This window comes from Protomyctophum bolini, assembly GCF_963924005.1.
Source record: "Protomyctophum bolini genome assembly, chromosome: 7".
NCBI lineage: Eukaryota > Metazoa > Chordata > Actinopteri > Myctophiformes > Myctophidae > Protomyctophum > Protomyctophum bolini.
The window spans coordinates 41,223,495-41,243,439 of record NC_137868.1 but is presented as its reverse complement, the minus strand read 5'-3'; the positions used below and the strand labels follow the sequence as shown (position 1 = coordinate 41,243,439).

The window sequence follows — 19,945 nt, the reverse complement described above, 5'->3', positions numbered from 1 at the left end:
CCGTTTATTTAAGAACCAATAAGCTTTAGTCTGCATGGGAACCCATTCGCTATGGGTATTACCGCCCGGGTGCTTCTTATTCCTATATAACATGTGGTGCACCGTCTTTATTATAGTCTATATCTGAACATCAATGTATATTGTGTTATTTTTCACTATAGAGTTTATATACAGAATTAACATGATGCAGCTAAACGTGTGAGGCCTATATACTTTTGTTTTGTTGTTTTGGCAAGAGCCGTTTCAATACGGTATATGTTGATAGGCTATACTCCAGTGCAAATCTTCTAAATCTGCCTTAATTTAGAAAAGTAGCATTATTATCATGGTGTGACAGAAACAAATCAGAAGAATCTTAGGCTAGCATTTGGCGAGATTCATATAAACAATCCACTCCTCTGTTTCAAGGACCTTCGTATAGTTTCCTTCAAAAAATGTTGTGTGGGTTACATAATAATTTATTATTCACCAAACAAATGATAAAGTAAAACATGATGCTGGGGTTGTTGCTGAAGGCCTAGAATGGCGTGAGATTCCGAGCCCGCACAGTAAAATGTAAATGTAGGCCTACTCGGATAAGTTAAAATTAACACTTTAGGATTTGACTGTGTTCTGCCTTTATCACTTGTAGCCTACTTTATCAAGTACAAACATACATATACCTGCATAACCACGACTTGTTTTGGGTTATAAATTACTCGACACACATGAATCAGATCTAAATCAAACCATGAGAAAACGAGGTCCATATAGGATTAAACATTTTAACTCCTATTCGTCATATCATTAAATGACAAATAGCTAAAGTAACAGATCTACAAGCTCGCGTGCTTTGCAATGCCTTGCATGCCATTGAGTTTAGAGATATGCTATAGGCCCGGCTATATGTTTGCGCATATAGCCTTTAACGCCTGCAGGATTAATGTGGTCGAATTAATGCTCACATTTTTCAAAACAAATCTCAGATAACTGCAACTTAACATTGGTCGAGTTGAATAATTTGACTATATTTTTAACTTTGACCAGGCTATAGGCCTATATGTTTATCTGCAGGAACCCGGCTGGCTATAAGCTATTTGTTTGCTTATATACGAATGAATTAAAATATTCAAAAATAATTTCGAACACCCCACGGAAACAGGGACTGGCGTCGGCCTATACTTTCCTCGTGCTATTTATTAGAATATCAAAAAGTATCTAAATAATATTGTATCCATGCAGTGAGTGCAGAGTATAAGAACTATATGCAACACCTGTGTTTCACAGCAGGTGACAAACATCCATCTTTGGCTAATACTATAGTCCACATCACGTTGGGCTATATCCAGCTATGACAGATGCGCTGCATGGGAAGCATTTGTGCACTATAACCGGCATACCAAATGGCCAAATGTCCCATGTGGTCATATACTTTAAGAAGCGATGACAATTTGACAAATGGAAATAAATTCGGCCTATATTATTCTACTCTACACATGCTTAACCCTAGAATATATAAGCTTTGTTTGCCAAATATATAGCCTATATACAAGCTGTGACAGTGCAAAAGCCTATCAGTAGATCTAATATAGCCTCACTCCGCTTTCATTCAGAAATCGCCTGATTATTGACGGCCTGTAAACAGGCCCTAACACGTTTGCATTAAACGTTATCAACACCGTGGTGTTATATGCACTGGCCCATAATTGCGTGCTTCGTCACGCGGGGCTCCGAGCGTCACTAATCATGTTCACAGAGTACAGTCAGCCTCATCCGGCCCACATGCGGAGTATAGGCCTGCAAAACACCACTACACTGTAATGTTAGAACGTTATATGAACCGAGGAGTTTAGCTTTTTATTTATTTATTTTTCTTTTCTTTCCCATGTGAAATGAAAAAAATGAAATAGGCTATATGATTATATTACCTCGCGCGTGCAATGTTATAACCTTGGACGCACCATTGAAACACATAGGGGTTCCTAGACTAGAATAAGTGTGTGTGACTTATTCGAGAAAGCACAACGTATTCTAGCTATACTATTTACTTTTCACGCCCATGAAAACATTCCTGCCACGAATAATAATCCTAGCCTTTTAAGGTCGCCCCTTTAACGTATCGTTGAAACATAATTTCCCATATAACGGACATGGGGCATAGTTATCATGCGAGAAGTCAACACGGTATGGTTTCACTGAACTTCTCAAATGGTCCAACACAGAAAATCCACAGTGTTGGTTTAGCCCTTGAGAGTATACAAATGGACTCTCATGTGGACCGTGCGAAGGCGCAGGCCCACTGACGTTCGCCTAAACATGCGTAGTAGCCAAATAAAGCAGGAATTTAGCCGTATTTGGGTTGTCTTTTTCTATTGGGTTACCTTTAGCTTTAGCCAATACCACCGCATTGCACCACATTATGGCTAATGCGTGCATGGTGGTATCAGTTTCATGAAAAGAAAAGGTTCAGATTTAGCGGTAGTACAAAATAGGACAAAAATAGAACAAAAAGTAAACAAAAATAGAACAAAATGCTTAAATAACAAGTCTTAATGTCGAAATAATTAGACCTATATCTAAATTGTTTAATGGGCGGTCATGTTGCCGCCTGGCCTATTGCGTTATTCGCTACACTTGCCTATATGCTTGCAGATAAAACAAATGCGTATAAAAGATCACTATATTGCAGCTTCTAGGTCGCGAAAGGTCCACTCTGACCTTTCGGAGAAGACGCAAAGTATAAAAACAAAATAAAAAAAAGATAGATGACCAAACAGAGTGCTTTTCCCATTCAAGGCTATATGGCTCAAGGTCCCTCTGAGGGGGTTAAGGTTAGGGTTAAGGTGAGGGGTTGGATTTGAAGTCGGCTTTTTGCGTGAAAGCATATGGTGCGTTGGTTTGCCAATTTGGCCAGAAATTAACAACCGTAAAGTTGTGAAATGTATATAGGCCTACCTCATTTTCTGCTCTTTGCGGGGCTTTTCCTATATTATTTGCATGTTGCAAATTAGGCTATACGTGAACGGAGATTTGCATAGATCATCACTCAAAAGTTGCTCTTTACCCAAAATAAAATTAAACAGTGTTTCAATTGATGTTTTAAGCCTATAGCGTTGAGGTAAAAATATCCCCTGTCAAATTTTCCTCTCAGGATAGCCTTGGACTGGTCTGTGTTCTTAAGTCACTGGCTCATATATAGCCTCGGCATCGTTGAGGCGTATCTGTCAGTTTGTGCCCATGGTCACATGGCTTTCGCCCTCAGGAATGGATAGAGATGGATCTCCCACGTCAGCTTACGTCTAAGAAATTCTGCTCCACTGATCTGCCCTCAAAGTGGCTGAGAGCGCAGCGCCACGGAGGAACTATGCGAGGATTGATAGACGCACGGCGAATTACTACAGAATATGGATTTTGATGAGCGAATCCCCGGGTCCAACATGTATTTGCCCAGCAGCTGCACGTATTATGTCTCCGGAGCCGACTTCTCGAGTCTCCCCCATTATTTAAGCCAAAGCCAGGCTTCTTGCCCTATGACATATTCTTACCAATCCTCTCTGGCACAGGTACCGTCCGTTAGAGACGGGGCTTTTAGGGACTATGGCATTGATAGCTCCAGTAAATGGCACCACAGGGGAAGCCTCTCGCACTGCTACACGGAGGACTACATGCACAGGGACTGTATGACAACAAGCCAGACCTCACTGGGGGAAATACTCGCGAAAAATAGCTCCAGCAGCAGCGCGTGCCACTCCAACCCCAACAACCCGGTGTCCAGCTTCTATGGCAGCAGCGTCGGCAGAAACGGGGTGCTGCCACAGGCGTTCGACCAGTTCTTCGACAACGCGTACGCGAGCGCAGCGGAGAACACGCCGCCGAGCAGCAGCGACCACTCGTCGGACCAGGACAGGGACAGACACGCCGCGGCTAAAATAAGCCCGGCTCCGGCTCCAGGTTCAGAAACGTGTCGGGAGTCTCGGGACACGGAGGAGACGACACGAGGAGGCGAGGAAAGCTGCTGCAGCCCCAAGTCTTCCACCGGCAACAATGACGAGAAATGCCCCAAAAGCAGCAGTAAGTATGAGCCTACAGAGACCCGTTGTTAGTGTGTGTGCGTGTGTGTGTGTGTGTGTGTGTGTGTGTGTGTGTGTGTCATGTGCAGCTATAGTTGTTGTAGGTCTATGTAAACGAGGGAAAACGAAGGCGCCGCTGTTATAAAAGGTTTTTATATGCTGTTTTATAAGCACATGAGATTTATAGAGGGCCTGCAGATTTACCCTATAACAAAAGTTTGTTATAAACGACAAGATCACGTGCTTGGGATTGAAATTGGCCGTGAAGAAGACGTGGGCCACTAGTCTGCACATGCAGCCATGGGCTTCAAGCTTTCCTGCGTGCCCTTCATGTTAATGGCTCTTGTCTTGAATTAACCAAAACTTATCTGATAAATTATTGAAAACACAGCTGGTATTCTTGTAATTTGCAATGTCCATCATATCGAGTTGAATATTTCCCAAACCACTTGGTTCTATTTTTATAGGCTTTGTGGAGACTCCTACTTGAAACACATGGGCGGCCAGAGTAGCACAAGCCAATTTTGTGTCATAATTTGTAGCAAAATTGCTGGATTTGTAAGGCGTGATTCAACAATTTATTGCAATAAAAATAAGCATCGATTTGGCCTCCGTTCCTTGAGATAAAAAGCAATAGGCTATACCTATACCATGCAGACATTAAAACAACACAACACTGAACACGCAGCTGCATTATTATTGCTAATTGATGCATTAATTTGATGCAAGCAAGTGAGCCCATATATGATTGATGTTTAGGCTATGCCTTGTTACAGATCTACATACCTACAATTTAGGTCAAAGGTATGACTATAGTTTATTGTTTCCTATAGTTTTACGGTTATATGTTACCGATAGCCTACAATTATTGCAGTTATATGGTTATTGGTCTATAATTGGGCCTATTTTAGACGTTGTTTAACTGTGCAGGTTCCGCCAATTCCAAGCAGTCGCAAACCATTGATACTCAAGCATATACATGTTCAGCACATGTTGGGGACATTGTTGTATACTTATACAGGTAGGCTAGCGCTATACTTGAATCTTTGTTTACAAACACAGGCCACCTGTAAACAGAGTAATGCAACACCTGAGTTCACAGAAGCAACACATCTACTATAACCAACCTGCACACTTCAAGAATGCGGATTCATTTCAAATCAAAGTGAACATTCATATTATAACAAAATTGTAAACTCAAGAAACTGGCGTATAGCCTATAAGTTTCACGTCATCCTATCATGCTGACATTCGGATTCAACATTTTTACGAAGGGTTTTGCGAAAGCTGTATATAGCTATTCCTTGTCCTTTGTCACTTTTATTTATTTATATTTTAACACTTATTATATATTTATTTTTCAACAGATTCAGATTTTGCATGCACTCTGGTTTGCGCAGTGCACGTTATAATAATGCGCCCTTGGGCTTGCTTTGTGTTTCACGCATATAGGCGGACAGCGGACACGCAAGAAGAGATGCCCGTACACCAAATATCAGATCAGGGAACTGGAGAGGGAGTTCTTTTTCAGCGTTTACATCAACAAGGAGAAGCGCCTGCAGCTCTCCAGGATGCTGCACCTCTCGGACCGCCAGGTGAAGATCTGGTTTCAGAACAGGCGCATGAAGGAGAAGAAACTCAACAGGGACCGCTTACAGTATTACACGACGAACCCTCTGCTGTGAGCAAACACTGGACAAACAGACCGACAAAATAAACAAACAAACAGACAGACAATATGGCATAAATGGCATGCAGCCTAATGAGGGCTAATATAGGCATATCTGCTATTTTACCTGAGGCCAAGTTAAGAAGATGTTTTCGAAGTTTATACTTTTTTTTCTTTTTTAAATCAATGTTTTTTTTCTGGACCTGGTCCTATATTTGAGACACAGCGAGTATGCTCACATAGTGTCGCATCGCATTGTTGATCTGCAATTATTATATTTTTTTTGCCAAAAAGAATAATGGTGTTGAGGGGTGCAGGGGATCATATAGTTAATGGCCATGCCCACAATATATATAGGGACTTCATGTTGAAATTGCTTAAACTAAGCTGTAGTATTTAAAGAATATTATTTGGTATAGACACATTTGGTTATTAATTATTGTTGTTATTGTTATTATTATAGGGTATTATTTTATTGTTGTTGTTGTTGTTGTTGTATTTCGCACGCCCCCTAGGCTATACCAATCAGCGATGGAGACATGGAGTCAATCCCCAAATTCAAAGTCCACGTGGAAGGTTGAAGCATATATTAATAGCCTTTGAGGTAGGCTATATTAGTACAAAGTTAACGTTATTCTGTAACCGTGTTCACTTCTCTCCACATTATATGTTTGGACCGTACATATCCCCCCTAAATGAAAATGGTTGCCGCAATTTTACGCACGCACAAGATTGTTGCTATAATATTTTTATTTTCTATGTTTTTCTCCTCTTTTCACGAATCATTCAATTCATTGTGAAAATACAAACATTTCTTTGAAGTCTGACAAAATGTGTGTGTGCTTACTGATATAAAACTGGGTTATAGGCCTATATACTGACTTTAAAATAGAATAGTTGCCCAAATGTTGAATAGAAAGAAATGCCTATAAGCTATAGGCTACTGCAGTGACATTGGGTTTGGACACTTTAGCCTTGTCATCTTTGCAAAATGTCAAGGTTAAAGTGACAAATATATTTAACCTCAAATCTGAAGATATAGGCTACTTTGATTGTCTAACTTAAAAGTACAAAAAAATAACGCATGAGATCTAGACCAAATATAGCCTATACCTAATCCTATATTTCCTTGCATATGCGACGTGCGTCGTATCAAATGTGTGATATATTGGCCTATCACTTTTTATTTCCATTGACTGGAAACCAGATCTGCTACAATCATTTTACAATGATATCCGTTACAAAGACTTTGAAGGACATTCATTTATAATGGTGGACAGGCTGACTTTTTACAAAGTCGTGACTTTAGTCGAAATGCAGCGCTTAAACATTTTGACCACCCGTTGTGTATAATACTCTGGCTATACGGCCTCGATGGTTGTTTTAGAAAAATGAAAGGCCAACTCAAATGTGCACCAATGCCAGCACGCGAGTAGGAAAAAGACAATCGTTTATTAGTCCCACTGCTATAGTATCTAGGCCTACACATGGACAAGGGCAAGTAAGCAATAGTGATGCCACTCATCCCCGTCCAATGTCCATCCTGTGTTAAGATGCACAGGAATTCCGCTTTGATTGTGGCACATCCTCCCAGTTGCTCCAGCTACTTGGCCATAAAAGTGCGCATTCGTCTGGAGCATTTGGAGTGTAGTGCCATAAACTGTCTGAGAACCAAGGTTATTAACTGTGACTAAGGGGCCGAAAACAACGGCTGGAAGCACTGAAAGCTTGTGTCCGCGGACCTTCCGGCGTCATTTGCTTCCAGCATCATACTGTGATGGTGGTGTGGTGGTGGTGGTGGAAGGAAGGAATAGTATAGCCTATTCAGCAGTTCTGCCATTAGGCTCCACTGTCCGTGCATGGGTTGGTTGGTTGTTGTTTCTGTTTGTCTCCACTGGGTGGCGCTCCTCAGATCAATGTCATTGCCGTGAATTGCTGAAACTGAAGCATCGTTCCAGCAAAATAATCTGCCGGAGGATTTCACTATTCAGGTAAGATTAAACAACTGCATGTAAACCATATGGTATGTATACGACTTGATCACATCTTTGTGATTTTTCTTTTTTTTCTTTTGCTAATTTAGGCCTATGTTGGAGAAATATATGGGCTATAGGGCCTTACACGATACACGTGGATTTCCTGGAGGCTTGAAACACTATTGATTGAAACGGAACTCTATACCCTAATTATAGACTGCTAGTATGTTTTTTGATTGATTGATTGAAATATTTCTTAACAGTTTGCAGAATTACAGTACATTTCAAGCACAGACTCAATACAAAGACTGTTAACTGTGAGTGGACGACCCAATTAAGCATTACACACAGATAAAACAGCAGATTAAGCAGATTAAACATACAATTGTGTCTGTAAAGGCGTTAGGGCATGGTAATTGTTTACAAACATGCAAGCTATATATGTGTATAGACAAATATATTGCAACAAGTGTTCTTATAGGGATTAGCACTATACTCCAAAACGTATACTCTATATGGCATAATGTCGAAGTAAACTATATACTTATAGCTATAATTGAACTGCTTATCCAAATAAATGTCGAATTAACATCTATATAATAACATTAGTTAATATATAAATATGATGTTTAACTGCATGCTTATCCAAATAGGCTACTATGCGAGTAAAATAGATTTTAGGGTGAGAACAATATTGAGATTCTATATTAGGGCATGTGCCAAGCTGTTAACGAACGTGCGTGTGTGTGTGTGTGTGTGTGTGTGTGTGTGTGTGTGTGTGTGTGTGTGTGTGTGTGTGTGTGTGTGTGTGTGTGTGTGTGTGTGTGTGTGTGTGTGTGTGTGTGTGTGTGTATACCGTGTATACGTGCGCGGTATATGCGCGGTTCACAGAGAAAGAGAAGACATGAAAATGGAAAAATAAGATGTCCATTTTTTTCAGGGGAATACAATAAAATAAAATATAAGCTATACGAGAGTTTATGCGCGTTATAAAGACAACATATACCCGTATATCTTTTACCACGGGATACGATTACTATACACATGAGCCGAAAGTATAGCAAGTCGTTGCAGTTTTCGACATCAAGCCATTATAGGCTTTGGAGACAGCCTGGCTGCGCGGATATAGTATTGGTCCAGGTGTAAATTATTAAAAGTATAGCCTATTAGCCCATATAGCCTTTTGAATGTAATTTTGCATTGCCTTTTAGACATAATAAGGCACAGCTTTGGTGAATATAAAGCAGACAAATATTACAATACATGTTTTTGTTCAGTCGACACATATATAGGCCTATTTCTGGACACATTAAAAACATTTGCAAACTATATATTTTTAAACACATTAATATATATATATTCTATATATATAGTCTTATAATATAACATACAACTTGGCCTATAACCCTAATTCGTTTACAGCATATAATACCAGAATGAAAACGGACGGTATTGATTAAGCACTGAGAAGATCGAGGAGCACGTATAGCTATTATTTTCTTATCTGAAATGTGTTATAACTTATATGCGCCTTTCTCGGGCTGATATGCGACCTGCGTGAATTGAAACAAAACGAAGATTTGCGTTCAAATTTTCATTGATAGGCCTAAGAGAGAGATAGATAGATAGATAGATAGATAGATAGATAGATAGATAGATAGATAGATCGTAAAATCGTCAACACATATCGTGTACGTGTGTGTGTGTGTGTGTGTGTGTGTGTGTGTGTGTGTGTGTGTGTGTGTGTGTGTGTGTGTGTGTGTGTGTGTGTGTGTGTGTGTTGTGAAGATGCCTTTATTGAGCAAAAATATGAGATCTAGATCGGCGTGTGTATATATAGGCCTAATCCTAAACCGAATCCGACAGTATATTGTATGTGCCTTTCCTTAAAAGAGGCATGAGAATTCAATGATTATTGAATTCTCAAACTGAACCCTCGTATATGTGAATTTGCTTCACAATTGCGTCACTATTCACAATATTTACATTGCTTAATTTGTCCCAAAAGAAGAAATGCCTGCATGTATCGTTATATGCGTTTTGTTATAGAATCAATTTGATCTGTGCTGCTGAAGTTCATGATATCCCCAATAAACATACATATATTTGCATAGTGCTGAGACTATTGATCAAATTGTCCTCATGCGATTACAGTCAGCTGCCCTTGTAAACACTGCAATATACGTCGGTAATTAAGAGACAGTTATCCGGATAGGCCCTACTATATAGGTATAGGTTTGCCCCTCAATCACCTGCAATCAATCACAATATATTTAACCTAATTTGAGAAGAAAATATCTATGGTTGCTAAAATAATAAAAAAATATAGCTGTGATCACAACATTTAATCAGAATTCAGAATCAGAAGCAAGTATGCATGCATATAACAATTTGAACACAAATTAGGCATATCTACACGTTACATTATTAAAATGTATACACGCACACGCACACATGACACACACACACACACACACACACACACACACACACACACACACACACACACACACACACACACACACACACACACACACACACACACACACACACACACACACACACACACACTATATGTGTACATGTAATATATATTATATATATATATATATATACACACACACACACACACACACACACACACACACACACACACACACACACACACGCGCACACACACACACACACACACACACACACACACACACACACACACACACACACACACACACACACACACGCACAAAGTAAAGAATACAAATTAAAAGTTAATATACCAACAATAGCCAGTCTCGGCCGGATTTAGGCAAAAACTATGAATATCAATGGGATTGAACTTGTTTAGGCTGTATATGCAAATGTAAAAGTTGAAGCTGCACATTTGATAAGCATATTGTGTGTACATTGTATTGCACAACACAACACACCACCAGACTTTATTGCAAATGCTCCTCAGAGCAATAGCCTATAAACAGTGGTTTGGGAGAGCTGAGAGCCCTATTATCAAAGGCACGAGCACCGGTTGGGTCTTTGATGTGCCATACGCTTCTCTGACACCCTGAGTACCTTAAATTTTTACAGTGCTGTAAGATTGGCTATAAAGTTATGTAGAACAACCGTTAGGGACATCTTTCATCAACCGAGAGGCATGCCAGTGATTTATTTACATTAATTGGCATAATTGGCAGCTTGTAGCCCAATATTATAGCCAATTTCATATCCAAGATGACATGAGGGGTTATATTTGAGTTGAAATGAAAACTTTGATGGTCTTTCCACCCCCCCCCCTCAAAATTCTCTTTTCTACTTAGCCTAAAACAAAGTATAATATAAGGCACGGTTGCATGCACTGCATGCTCGTAATGGGGAGGAGTCTCTACGTCGTCTGCCGTTTTAATTGGCTGTCGGCTAAAGCAGCTAGAAGTGCGACTATCTATCAGTAATTATATTCAGCATGTTTTGCACAAGAAATGTCAGCCAGAAAGGGCTATCTTCATCCTCCGTCAAATTACACCACGACGATGACATGCCCCAACAACCAGCCTGGAAATTCGTTTTTCGTGGACTCCCTAATCAACGTGAGAGACAGTGGCGCCCCGTACTACCACCACCACCACCACCACCAGGGCAACGGGCTGTATCTGCAACCCGCGGCGGAATATGCATATGGGCTCTCCGGTAGCTCCTGCTTCTCGAGCCTCGGCAAACGCAGCAGCGAACCAAGTTCTCAGACTGTACCTTCGTCCGGTGGTCCCTATGTTCAAGGAATGGAAGCGTGGCTGGACACGCCGAGATCTTGCCGCGTCGCAGAGCAGCCCAGCGGCCAGCATAATAACATGGCCCAGTGTTCATTCTCCCCAAGCATAAAAGAGGAGAGCGCATATTGCCTTTATGAATCCGAGAAATGCCCTAAAGGCACGACATCATGTGATGACATATCTTACTCGCGGGTGCCGCCCGGGTCGTGCCCGATTACTGGCAGCACCGTTCCCGTTCCCGGCTATTTCCGTCTGTCTCAGACGTATAACACGTCGTCTTCCAACAAGGGCTACCATCAAGAGATTCAGCCAAACCTGACACACTTTACTCTGCAGCGCCCTGCGCGCTTCGACGCCAGCTCGCAACCCCCGGGCGCCTCGGCGGTGGATCCGGAGCAGAGGGACGGCGAGGCTGAGGCGCCCGTCCCCGCAGCGCCTGCATGCGCCCCGGCTAAAGGCGAGGAGGACACCCGTCTGTCTTCGGAAAACTCGTCCTCTCCTGAGCCAACAGAGACTTGCGCAGAAAGCCCAGAAAAAGCCGTTAAAGGTGATTAGCCTATAAAAGACCCCCGAGCTTCTCAATACGTGTGATTGTTTACATAAGCTTTTACGCATGGCCCCCTTTCTTCTATATGTCTTAAATCAGCGTTCTTTTTTTGGCTGCGCTTCCCAACTACGCCATGGCTAGAGCTCATTGCTAAAGGCATGGACGTGGTTGTGGTTTTGACAACAGAGGCCATGGACTGCATGGGATTTCCCCTCGTGTTTTTATTATTGCATGACGAGGACCAGCAAGGCCAATCCGGCCCAGTCCATCTGTCCAATGCAAGACGCTGATGTCCTCAGCCGTCCCCTCATAAAATGCAAACCCATAATCTCAGCAGACTGTGTAGGCTATACGTTTTATGTCTTAATAAATGTGTAATGGCCTACAGGCTTCTGCGGAATACGGTGGGCATTTGACAGGCTAATAGCAACATGGCCCAAATGTTAAAATGTGAAATGTAACAGTATCCACTTGTCCTTTCGTCGGTGCCGCCAATTATTTGGCTCACAGGCATGGACATAATCGTGAGTCGTAAAAACTAACACAGTTGATATTCCGATGATCTAATATTATGCCTATATATTTGTGCCACTCCGGGCGCAATGCCTTTGGGAAACTTGTCACTTAACAGCGTATATAGGCCTATATGAGCTTTTGAAACGTGAATCTTTTTTGCCTTGGATCTGATCCATTAAAAATAAATAAATAAAACATATTAGTAAACTACCTTCACCGGGGTCGTCTATAGGCCTATACTTGGTCCGACCTTTACCCCCTGCAGCAGGCTATATGCACTTCTTTGTCGAAAATAGCCAATCTGCAAGCTCACCGCATTGCAAGGCTGTTGTGAGAACTGAGAATCCCATTCCGGAATAGGGGATGCTATAGGGTTCAAGTGGTCAAACATATAGGCAAATAATTTCGTCAAACGATAACATAGCTCCTTGCAATGTCAAATAATGCAAACGTGCGTGGGTATAGGCCATATACCAAACATACAATTGGACGTATACTGTTTATTAATTTCACTTAATTGTTTCATGTATATAATCCATTCATTATTGTTTTATAGGAGATGGCAAAACCGAGACACCGGCCACGGCCAACTGGCTCACGGCGAAGAGTGGGCGGAAGAAGCGGTGTCCCTACACCAAGCACCAGACTCTGGAGCTGGAGAAGGAGTTCCTCTTCAACATGTACTTGACCAGGGAACGGCGTCTGGAGATCAGCCGCGGCGTGCACCTGACTGACAGACAGGTCAAAATCTGGTTCCAGAACCGGAGGATGAAACTGAAAAAAATGAGCCGCGAGAACAGAATCCGGGAGCTCTCGGGCAACTTCAGTTTCTCGTGATGCGAAGGGACGGTATACTGTGGCCTATATATACGGTCTCTGACTGGCTGGCTGCCCGGCCTCCACCATCAATGGCAAGGGCGAGCCCCTCATCCCTGCAGCCACCCCACCCCGGCCATCCGTCCATCCCACCACAACTGTGAGAAGAAAGAATGTATCCACGGGATAGCAGACCTATCCGCTAACTTATTGATTGTTGTTTTGATGACCTTTTTACTTTCACGTCTGTTTATTTTTTTCTTTATTTTTTTCAATTTGTCGTGGATATGTATTTATAAATGTCTACAGATATGATGTCCCAATCCGCTGTGTATAAAAAAAAAAAAAACATATTCAAGATTGTGACAAAAATGTGTCATGGCTTTATAGGCGTGTACATAATTGAGTCAGTGAGTCATTGAAATCTGCATGCTGGAGTAAACCCTTGGGATTTCTTTTTGACGTTTCAGCGTCAGAGACCTTTCATGTTCAGAGCTAAAGACACCCAAGAGGTTTGATAAATATTTGCACACTTTTTGCTGGCCAAGTATAATAAAAAAGCATCCCCTATACATTTGCAGAATTTTTCATTGCTTCCGAAAAGAAAGTGCAAGTTTGTTTTCTTTTTATTAAAACATCTGAGACTATCGAGATGGTCGTCGACTTAGGCCTTTCAAATATTTACATATTTTTATATATTTTATATTTAACATTGTTGCAATAGGATTGTGTTATTACTGGATACACTACTCATATTTGATGTTAGAGCTATAGTGGTTGAGCATATAGGCCTATTTGCTAAAGGATAAAACAACAAAACATTTAAACCCTGCATACAAAAGGTAATGCTTTGCTCATGCTGTAATTGAAAGTAAGCGGGTTGTTATAAAACAGATTATAGGCACTGATTTGTGAGTCGTTGTGAGTCAGTTATGTCAATATAGGACTAATGTATATAGAAAGGTGTGGTTGGGTATTATTTTAAAAGATATCTCTATTTATACTTCATGATGCAAATGTAACAAATGAAAAGACTGCCAAAATAATCGCAATAGGCCTTAATGACTATAGTATACCGCAATATAAAATCAGTTGTTTGCGCGCTGCGGCTTTCCGAAAATATTATCACGACGCATTATAAGTGATAATAGCATGAACATATGATTATCTATAATGAGAAAAATGTTCAGATCTGACAAGTGCCTATTTTGGCACCAATTCCGTAATAATAACTTAGTGAGTATATGTGAGTATAGTAAAATATGATAATAGTAGTTCTATTTATGAATTTCCATCTGAAAAGCCCTTTTTTGGGGGCATCAATGCACTCCGTCAAGAGGAGAGTCGGGGATTGTCGAGTGGTTTAGGACTATAATAGTCTCGTGTTGGTGACTTGACTTTTTATTTTCTCCCACAACACGGAACTGCCTTGATTACCTTAATAAAAGTCGTCACATCTTCACCATTTAACGGGTTTGCAGTTACTTTAATCATTACGCACAGATTACGCAAAGTGTCTGCGTGCGTAAAACACAGCATTCCAAACATTACAGGAACATTGCATTATATAGGCTACTGTGCATGCGTAAAAACCATATCGTATACGCCTTTATTCGTGTTTCAAAACAAGTTACAGCGTGCTTTACGTGCAATAAAAACAGAAATATGGATGCATTTTCCATTAATTTAACAATTTCCCATATGAATTCTATACTAAATATAGAAATACACCCAGACAGACAGGCACTGTGTGTAGTGTAATAATCAGTCTGATGTATAAAGACATTGCCTTTTTGCATCTTGAAACAAAGTTAGTTTATTTTAGGCCTCAGTCTTTTGTTACGAGCAGCCTCTTCCCATCGCAATGACTATAGGCTAATTTAACTGCAGGTCAAAATGAGCTGCATTGTTGTGCGCCTGTATAAGCATGGGGGGAAAAAAGACAGACAAGTCCTCGGTTATGATCATTGCAGTCTGCCCCATTGCCTCGTGCGCGGCAGAGTTCCCATGCACGCCTTGGAAAATGCCGGATGCGTCTGCTTACTCCAGAGAATGGACACAAAAGACGGGGTTTATTGGCGATATTTAGCCCAGACAGCCAGGTTGTAACCTAAAGAGAAACAGCCGAATTGCCCCGTGATAAAACCGCAACGTTATGGCACCCAAATAACCTCCACCCCCCACTTTCTGTTTGAGATTGCCTTAAGCCTAGACCGAGGTCTATTACGGACACCTTAATGTGCATCTTTTGGTCCATAAATGGAAACGGCCTGCAACGATTTATACAGTCTCTAACCTCATGGAATCTTTCTTTTTTTTTGTTACTTCTGCTTTTAACAGTGCAAACCTTATATGAAATGAATACGTCCATGCAGAACGGATGCTTGCTTCATCTCACTGCAAAGGATCTACATGATTCTTTGATTAAACAAATACACGAGGTCGCGAGGACTATCAAGTATTATTTCACCCAAACTAAAATACCACAAGTAAGTCCCTCCCTAAATAGTATACAGCAGGCCTACGAATCTGGGAAGATATATGACCATCCATTTTTGTTGAGAATAACTGTCTGCACTGGGATTTTCTGGGGATATAAAAGTTGCCGTATAGTGCAAGGCTAATTGGTTGTTTAGTGTTTTCACAATTATGGGGGATGTTGTGAAGTATACGGGCAATTCATTTGTTGAGCCCCCACGATCCCCCCTATACTACCACCATGTCCGGTCGTCCGCTAACACGGGCTCTCCTGACCAAAATAATAACGTTTATAGCTTATAAAACGAAACATCTCCCAATAAAGGCGTATGGTTTTGCTATTAAAATATGATGGGGAAAATGGTGGCGGTTTAGTAGGAGCAGCAGGGCTGATTTATTATTTATTGTTCTGTCCCACGATCACGTGCTCCAGCCACCCTATCCAGTCTCGGGCAAGGTTCAAGTAACTGGACGTATTCTGCTCCCCCAGTGCAGCAAAATAAGCGGCGGGGTATCATGAAACAGGCTTTTCTAAATATTGTATGAGTGTACCGTCCTTTGCCAGCGCGTCTGTCATGTCGACATTGGGAACAAGTTATTACGTCGACTCGCGTCTTCCTCCCGAGCAAGAGGTCGACATGGCACCGCGGTACTCCGCAGCCGCAGGGGTGGAACAGGCTGGGCAACACCACCACACGACGATGCTAACCGAATATGGCGGACCGGATTCTTGCCCTTTGCAGGCGAAATCGTCTATTTTTGGTGGATCCTGGAGTCCCATTTCGGCCCAGCCCCCGGGCACGGTGACACCGACCTACATCCACCACCATTACACAACCCACCACCACGGGGACAGCGATGGAATGTTTGCGCGCTCCTGGGCGCTGGACCCGGTCTCCGCGTCCCTGTGCCTGACGGGATTACCGACCACGGCCATGCACTATGACATCAAATCCGAGCCCCTCGTTGGGAGTGGTGACTGCACAACTTTGGAAACGCACACACCTCTTGTTCTGCCTGACATTGAAAACGGAACGTCTCTCACGGAGATTTCCTGTGATACCTCCTCCACCACCACCACCACCGCCACGTCCAACTCGTCGAGGCCAGCCGCGGAGAGCGCGTTGCCCGAAGAACAGAAGCAAACAGACACAAGTAAGCTACCTATACACCGTGCAGAATTATCCATTTGGTGTTTCTACTTTAAAATGCGCAACGAGTTCAGCGCCGATCTGGAGTCGCTTGTCTCCTTAATAATATAGGCCTATTATGCTATTATCGTCGATCAAATCGCCTGTATCTATCAGGTCTAATTATAGGCTATAGCATATAGGCTATATATTGGAGACTTCTCTCGGTTACCTTTATGAACTCATTTCCCTTCCTGCAGGTCTGGTCAATAGATGTTTTCCACTCAATGGCCACTGTATTCTGGACAGGACCTGGAAGATATTTTTGCCATATATAATGTCTCACTGTTATGCAATGTTGCACCAGTTCTATACTTTTCAGTACAACATACAACATATCCCAAAAGCTATTTGGGAGTGTGGAAAAACATGATTGTAAACACGAGTGTTTTTAATTGATGTATTAGATTTTACAGCTGTTCCTGCGAACAGATCAAAAGGATTTAGGCCTATATATACTCTATAAGGGCGCTGCATTATTTTGGGAAGAGCATCGAGTCATCCGTAAAGCATTAAGGCCATATCATGATATAGTCAACCACTTTCACCCCCCTGGCGTCCCTATTTTGAATGTCATTAGGTTATAGGCTATATATATATATATATATAGGGCCTATATATATATATATATATATATATATATATATATATATATATATCCTGCAGATATAGCCTATATGCTATTCTCGTTGACATATACGGGGCTTTATATATACCCACAGGCCTATATATTATGATTGTGAGCCCAATATTCAACGTGTTGTCTCAACATGACGGTGTTCCATCCATCCTCCACTTCCAGATAACGTCGAACCGTCGTCGAACTGGCTTCACGCGAAGTCGACCAGAAAAAAACGTTGCCCGTACACAAAGCACCAGATACTGGAACTGGAGAAGGAGTTTCTCTTTAACATGTACCTCCCCCGCGACCGTAGATACGAAGTCGCGAGACAGCTGAATTTGACCGAGAGGCAGGTCAAAATCTGGTTTCAGAACCGCCGCATGAAGATGAAGAAGGGGAACAAAGACCGGATCCGGAGAGACAATTAATGGTGTTGTATATACGGCGGATACAGGATAGGTGGGCACCTTGGACATCTGGGCACCTCGATGTAAAATTGGCTATTATTTTGTCCAAAATGTTAAAAATATATATACATTTAAAAAATGGTCTTAGCTATACGGTAGGCCTACGTCATATGAGACTATATTGTTTATGCCCCCAAAACGACTGGATATGGTTTTGTAGCAATTTTAGACATTTTTTGTCGAATGTTTAAGCATGTTCTAATCATGTATACTTTACTTTACTTAAGACCATTTTCCAAATATTACATTTTTTTAAACATTTTGGACAAAATAGCCAATTTGATACAACGAGGTGCCCAGATGTCCAATAAGGTGCCCACCTATACACCACCTATCCTGTTACTATGGATAACATTCAGGCTGTAGGCCTATAGGCTGTTTTCTTTCGAGGTCGAACAAACAAAAACAACAAAAAAAGTGAGTTTTATCCATAATTTGCTTCAGCTATACACTCATAGGTGTTGTGCGGTTATTGTAAAAAGAAAAAAAGAAATGCTGGATCGTTTTCTATGATGTTTCGTGGTTCATATTTGTGAGAGGACATTTAATGCCCTGTTGTTTTTGTGTTCATAGTATAGCACAGAACCTAGTCAACTAGGCCATTTGCTTTTTGCATGAAGTCGAATTAAAATTGTCCGTGATTGTATGCATTAACTACCTGAATGTTTTTGACTACCTATTTGCATAACGTTTTAAGTTATTATTATAATTTCTTTGCAATTGTTTTTTTTTCTCGTTTTTTTTAATGCTAAGTTTTTGACTCATTTGTGAATATATATATATATATGGGGCATCACTGTGCACTCTTAAAATACCTCGTTGTCAAGTCTTATGCGAAATAAAGAGTAGTTTCAAAAACTCACAATATATAGGCTATTTGACTGATTGCAAATTCTTTAGCCTATTCAATCTAAAAACACATGACACACGCATATTTTGAGAATATAAAATGAATGGATTATTATTAATTGGATAATCACTTGAAAAGCTGCATATTTACTTGCCTTCCTGAAACCGATTAGAAAACACCTTTGCATTTATTTATATATATGTACTGTATTAAATATATCACATATACGTGCACACATACAGGCTATGTTGAAGTCTGCATATCCCGGGCCCCTGGCCTATTTATATCTCTTTCACAATTGAATATTATTCAATTTGAACATTCCGTTGACATGTAGGATGGCTATATCAGAATGCACGAAAACACTAACACACCCGCGATAGTAAAACGTAATCATTTAATAATAACACGTGCACGTGCAACCAAATATGTCCTCTGAGATGTTATTGTCAAGGGTCTGCGAGTTGCCAATTTCACTACATGGGTAGTAAATGTTTCCCTGCCTGCATACCGGACGGCCCATGCATGCAGGCCAGGCCCGCATGTGCTTCAGTCCTCCTGGCTGGCAAACTAAATACTGGTCGCCATAGGTCTGCTCTGCAATAAACCCCAATCACAGTTTAACTGTTTATAGGGTGCAAATATATATGTAAGAGGAAGGGAAGGCGTTCGAGGGCATATATATATCGCGAGAGTTTTGACTTTTGACGCGCGAGAGCTCGATGTCTATAATATTGGTGAATTTGTGTCTGTGTGTGTGTGTGTGTGTGTGTGTGTGTGTGTGTGTGTGTGTGTGTGTGTGTGTGTGTGTGTGTGTGTGTGTCTGTCTGTCTGTCTGTGTGTGTGTGTGTGTGTGTGTGTGTGTGTGTGTGTGTGTGTGTGTGTGTGTGTGTGTGTGTGTGTGTGTGTGTGTGTGTGTGTGTCTGTGTGTGTGTGTGTGTGTGTGTGTGTGTGTGTGTGTGTGTGTGTGTGTGTGTGTGTGTGTGTGTGTGTGTGTGTGTGTGTGT

General features: G+C 41.3%; 3 protein-coding genes across 3 annotated transcripts; all 3 read left to right on the top strand.

Moving 5' to 3' along the window:
* The first annotated feature begins 3,342 nt into the window (after positions 1–3,342).
* On the top strand, positions 3,343–6,499 carry hoxa11b (homeobox A11b). Its single transcript, XM_080768968.1, has 2 exons — positions 3,343–4,050; positions 5,502–6,499. Exons 1-2 carry the CDS (start codon positions 3,384–3,386, stop codon positions 5,732–5,734), a joined length of 900 nt encoding a protein of 299 aa, XP_080625094.1. The 5' UTR covers positions 3,343–3,383; the 3' UTR covers positions 5,735–6,499.
* A 4,658-nt stretch (positions 6,500–11,157) lies between these two features.
* On the top strand, positions 11,158–13,981 carry hoxa10b (homeobox A10b). Its single transcript, XM_080767758.1, has 2 exons — positions 11,158–11,999; positions 13,072–13,981. Exons 1-2 carry the CDS (start codon positions 11,165–11,167, stop codon positions 13,350–13,352), a joined length of 1,116 nt encoding a protein of 371 aa, XP_080623884.1. The 5' UTR covers positions 11,158–11,164; the 3' UTR covers positions 13,353–13,981.
* A 2,328-nt stretch (positions 13,982–16,309) lies between these two features.
* hoxa9b (homeobox A9b) lies at positions 16,310–18,770 on the top strand. Its single transcript, XM_080767133.1, has 2 exons — positions 16,310–16,964; positions 17,802–18,770. The coding sequence occupies exons 1-2, from the start codon at positions 16,352–16,354 to the stop codon at positions 18,047–18,049; spliced, it is 861 nt and encodes a 286-aa protein (XP_080623259.1). The 5' UTR covers positions 16,310–16,351; the 3' UTR covers positions 18,050–18,770.
* The last annotated feature ends 1,175 nt before the right edge of the window (positions 18,771–19,945 follow it).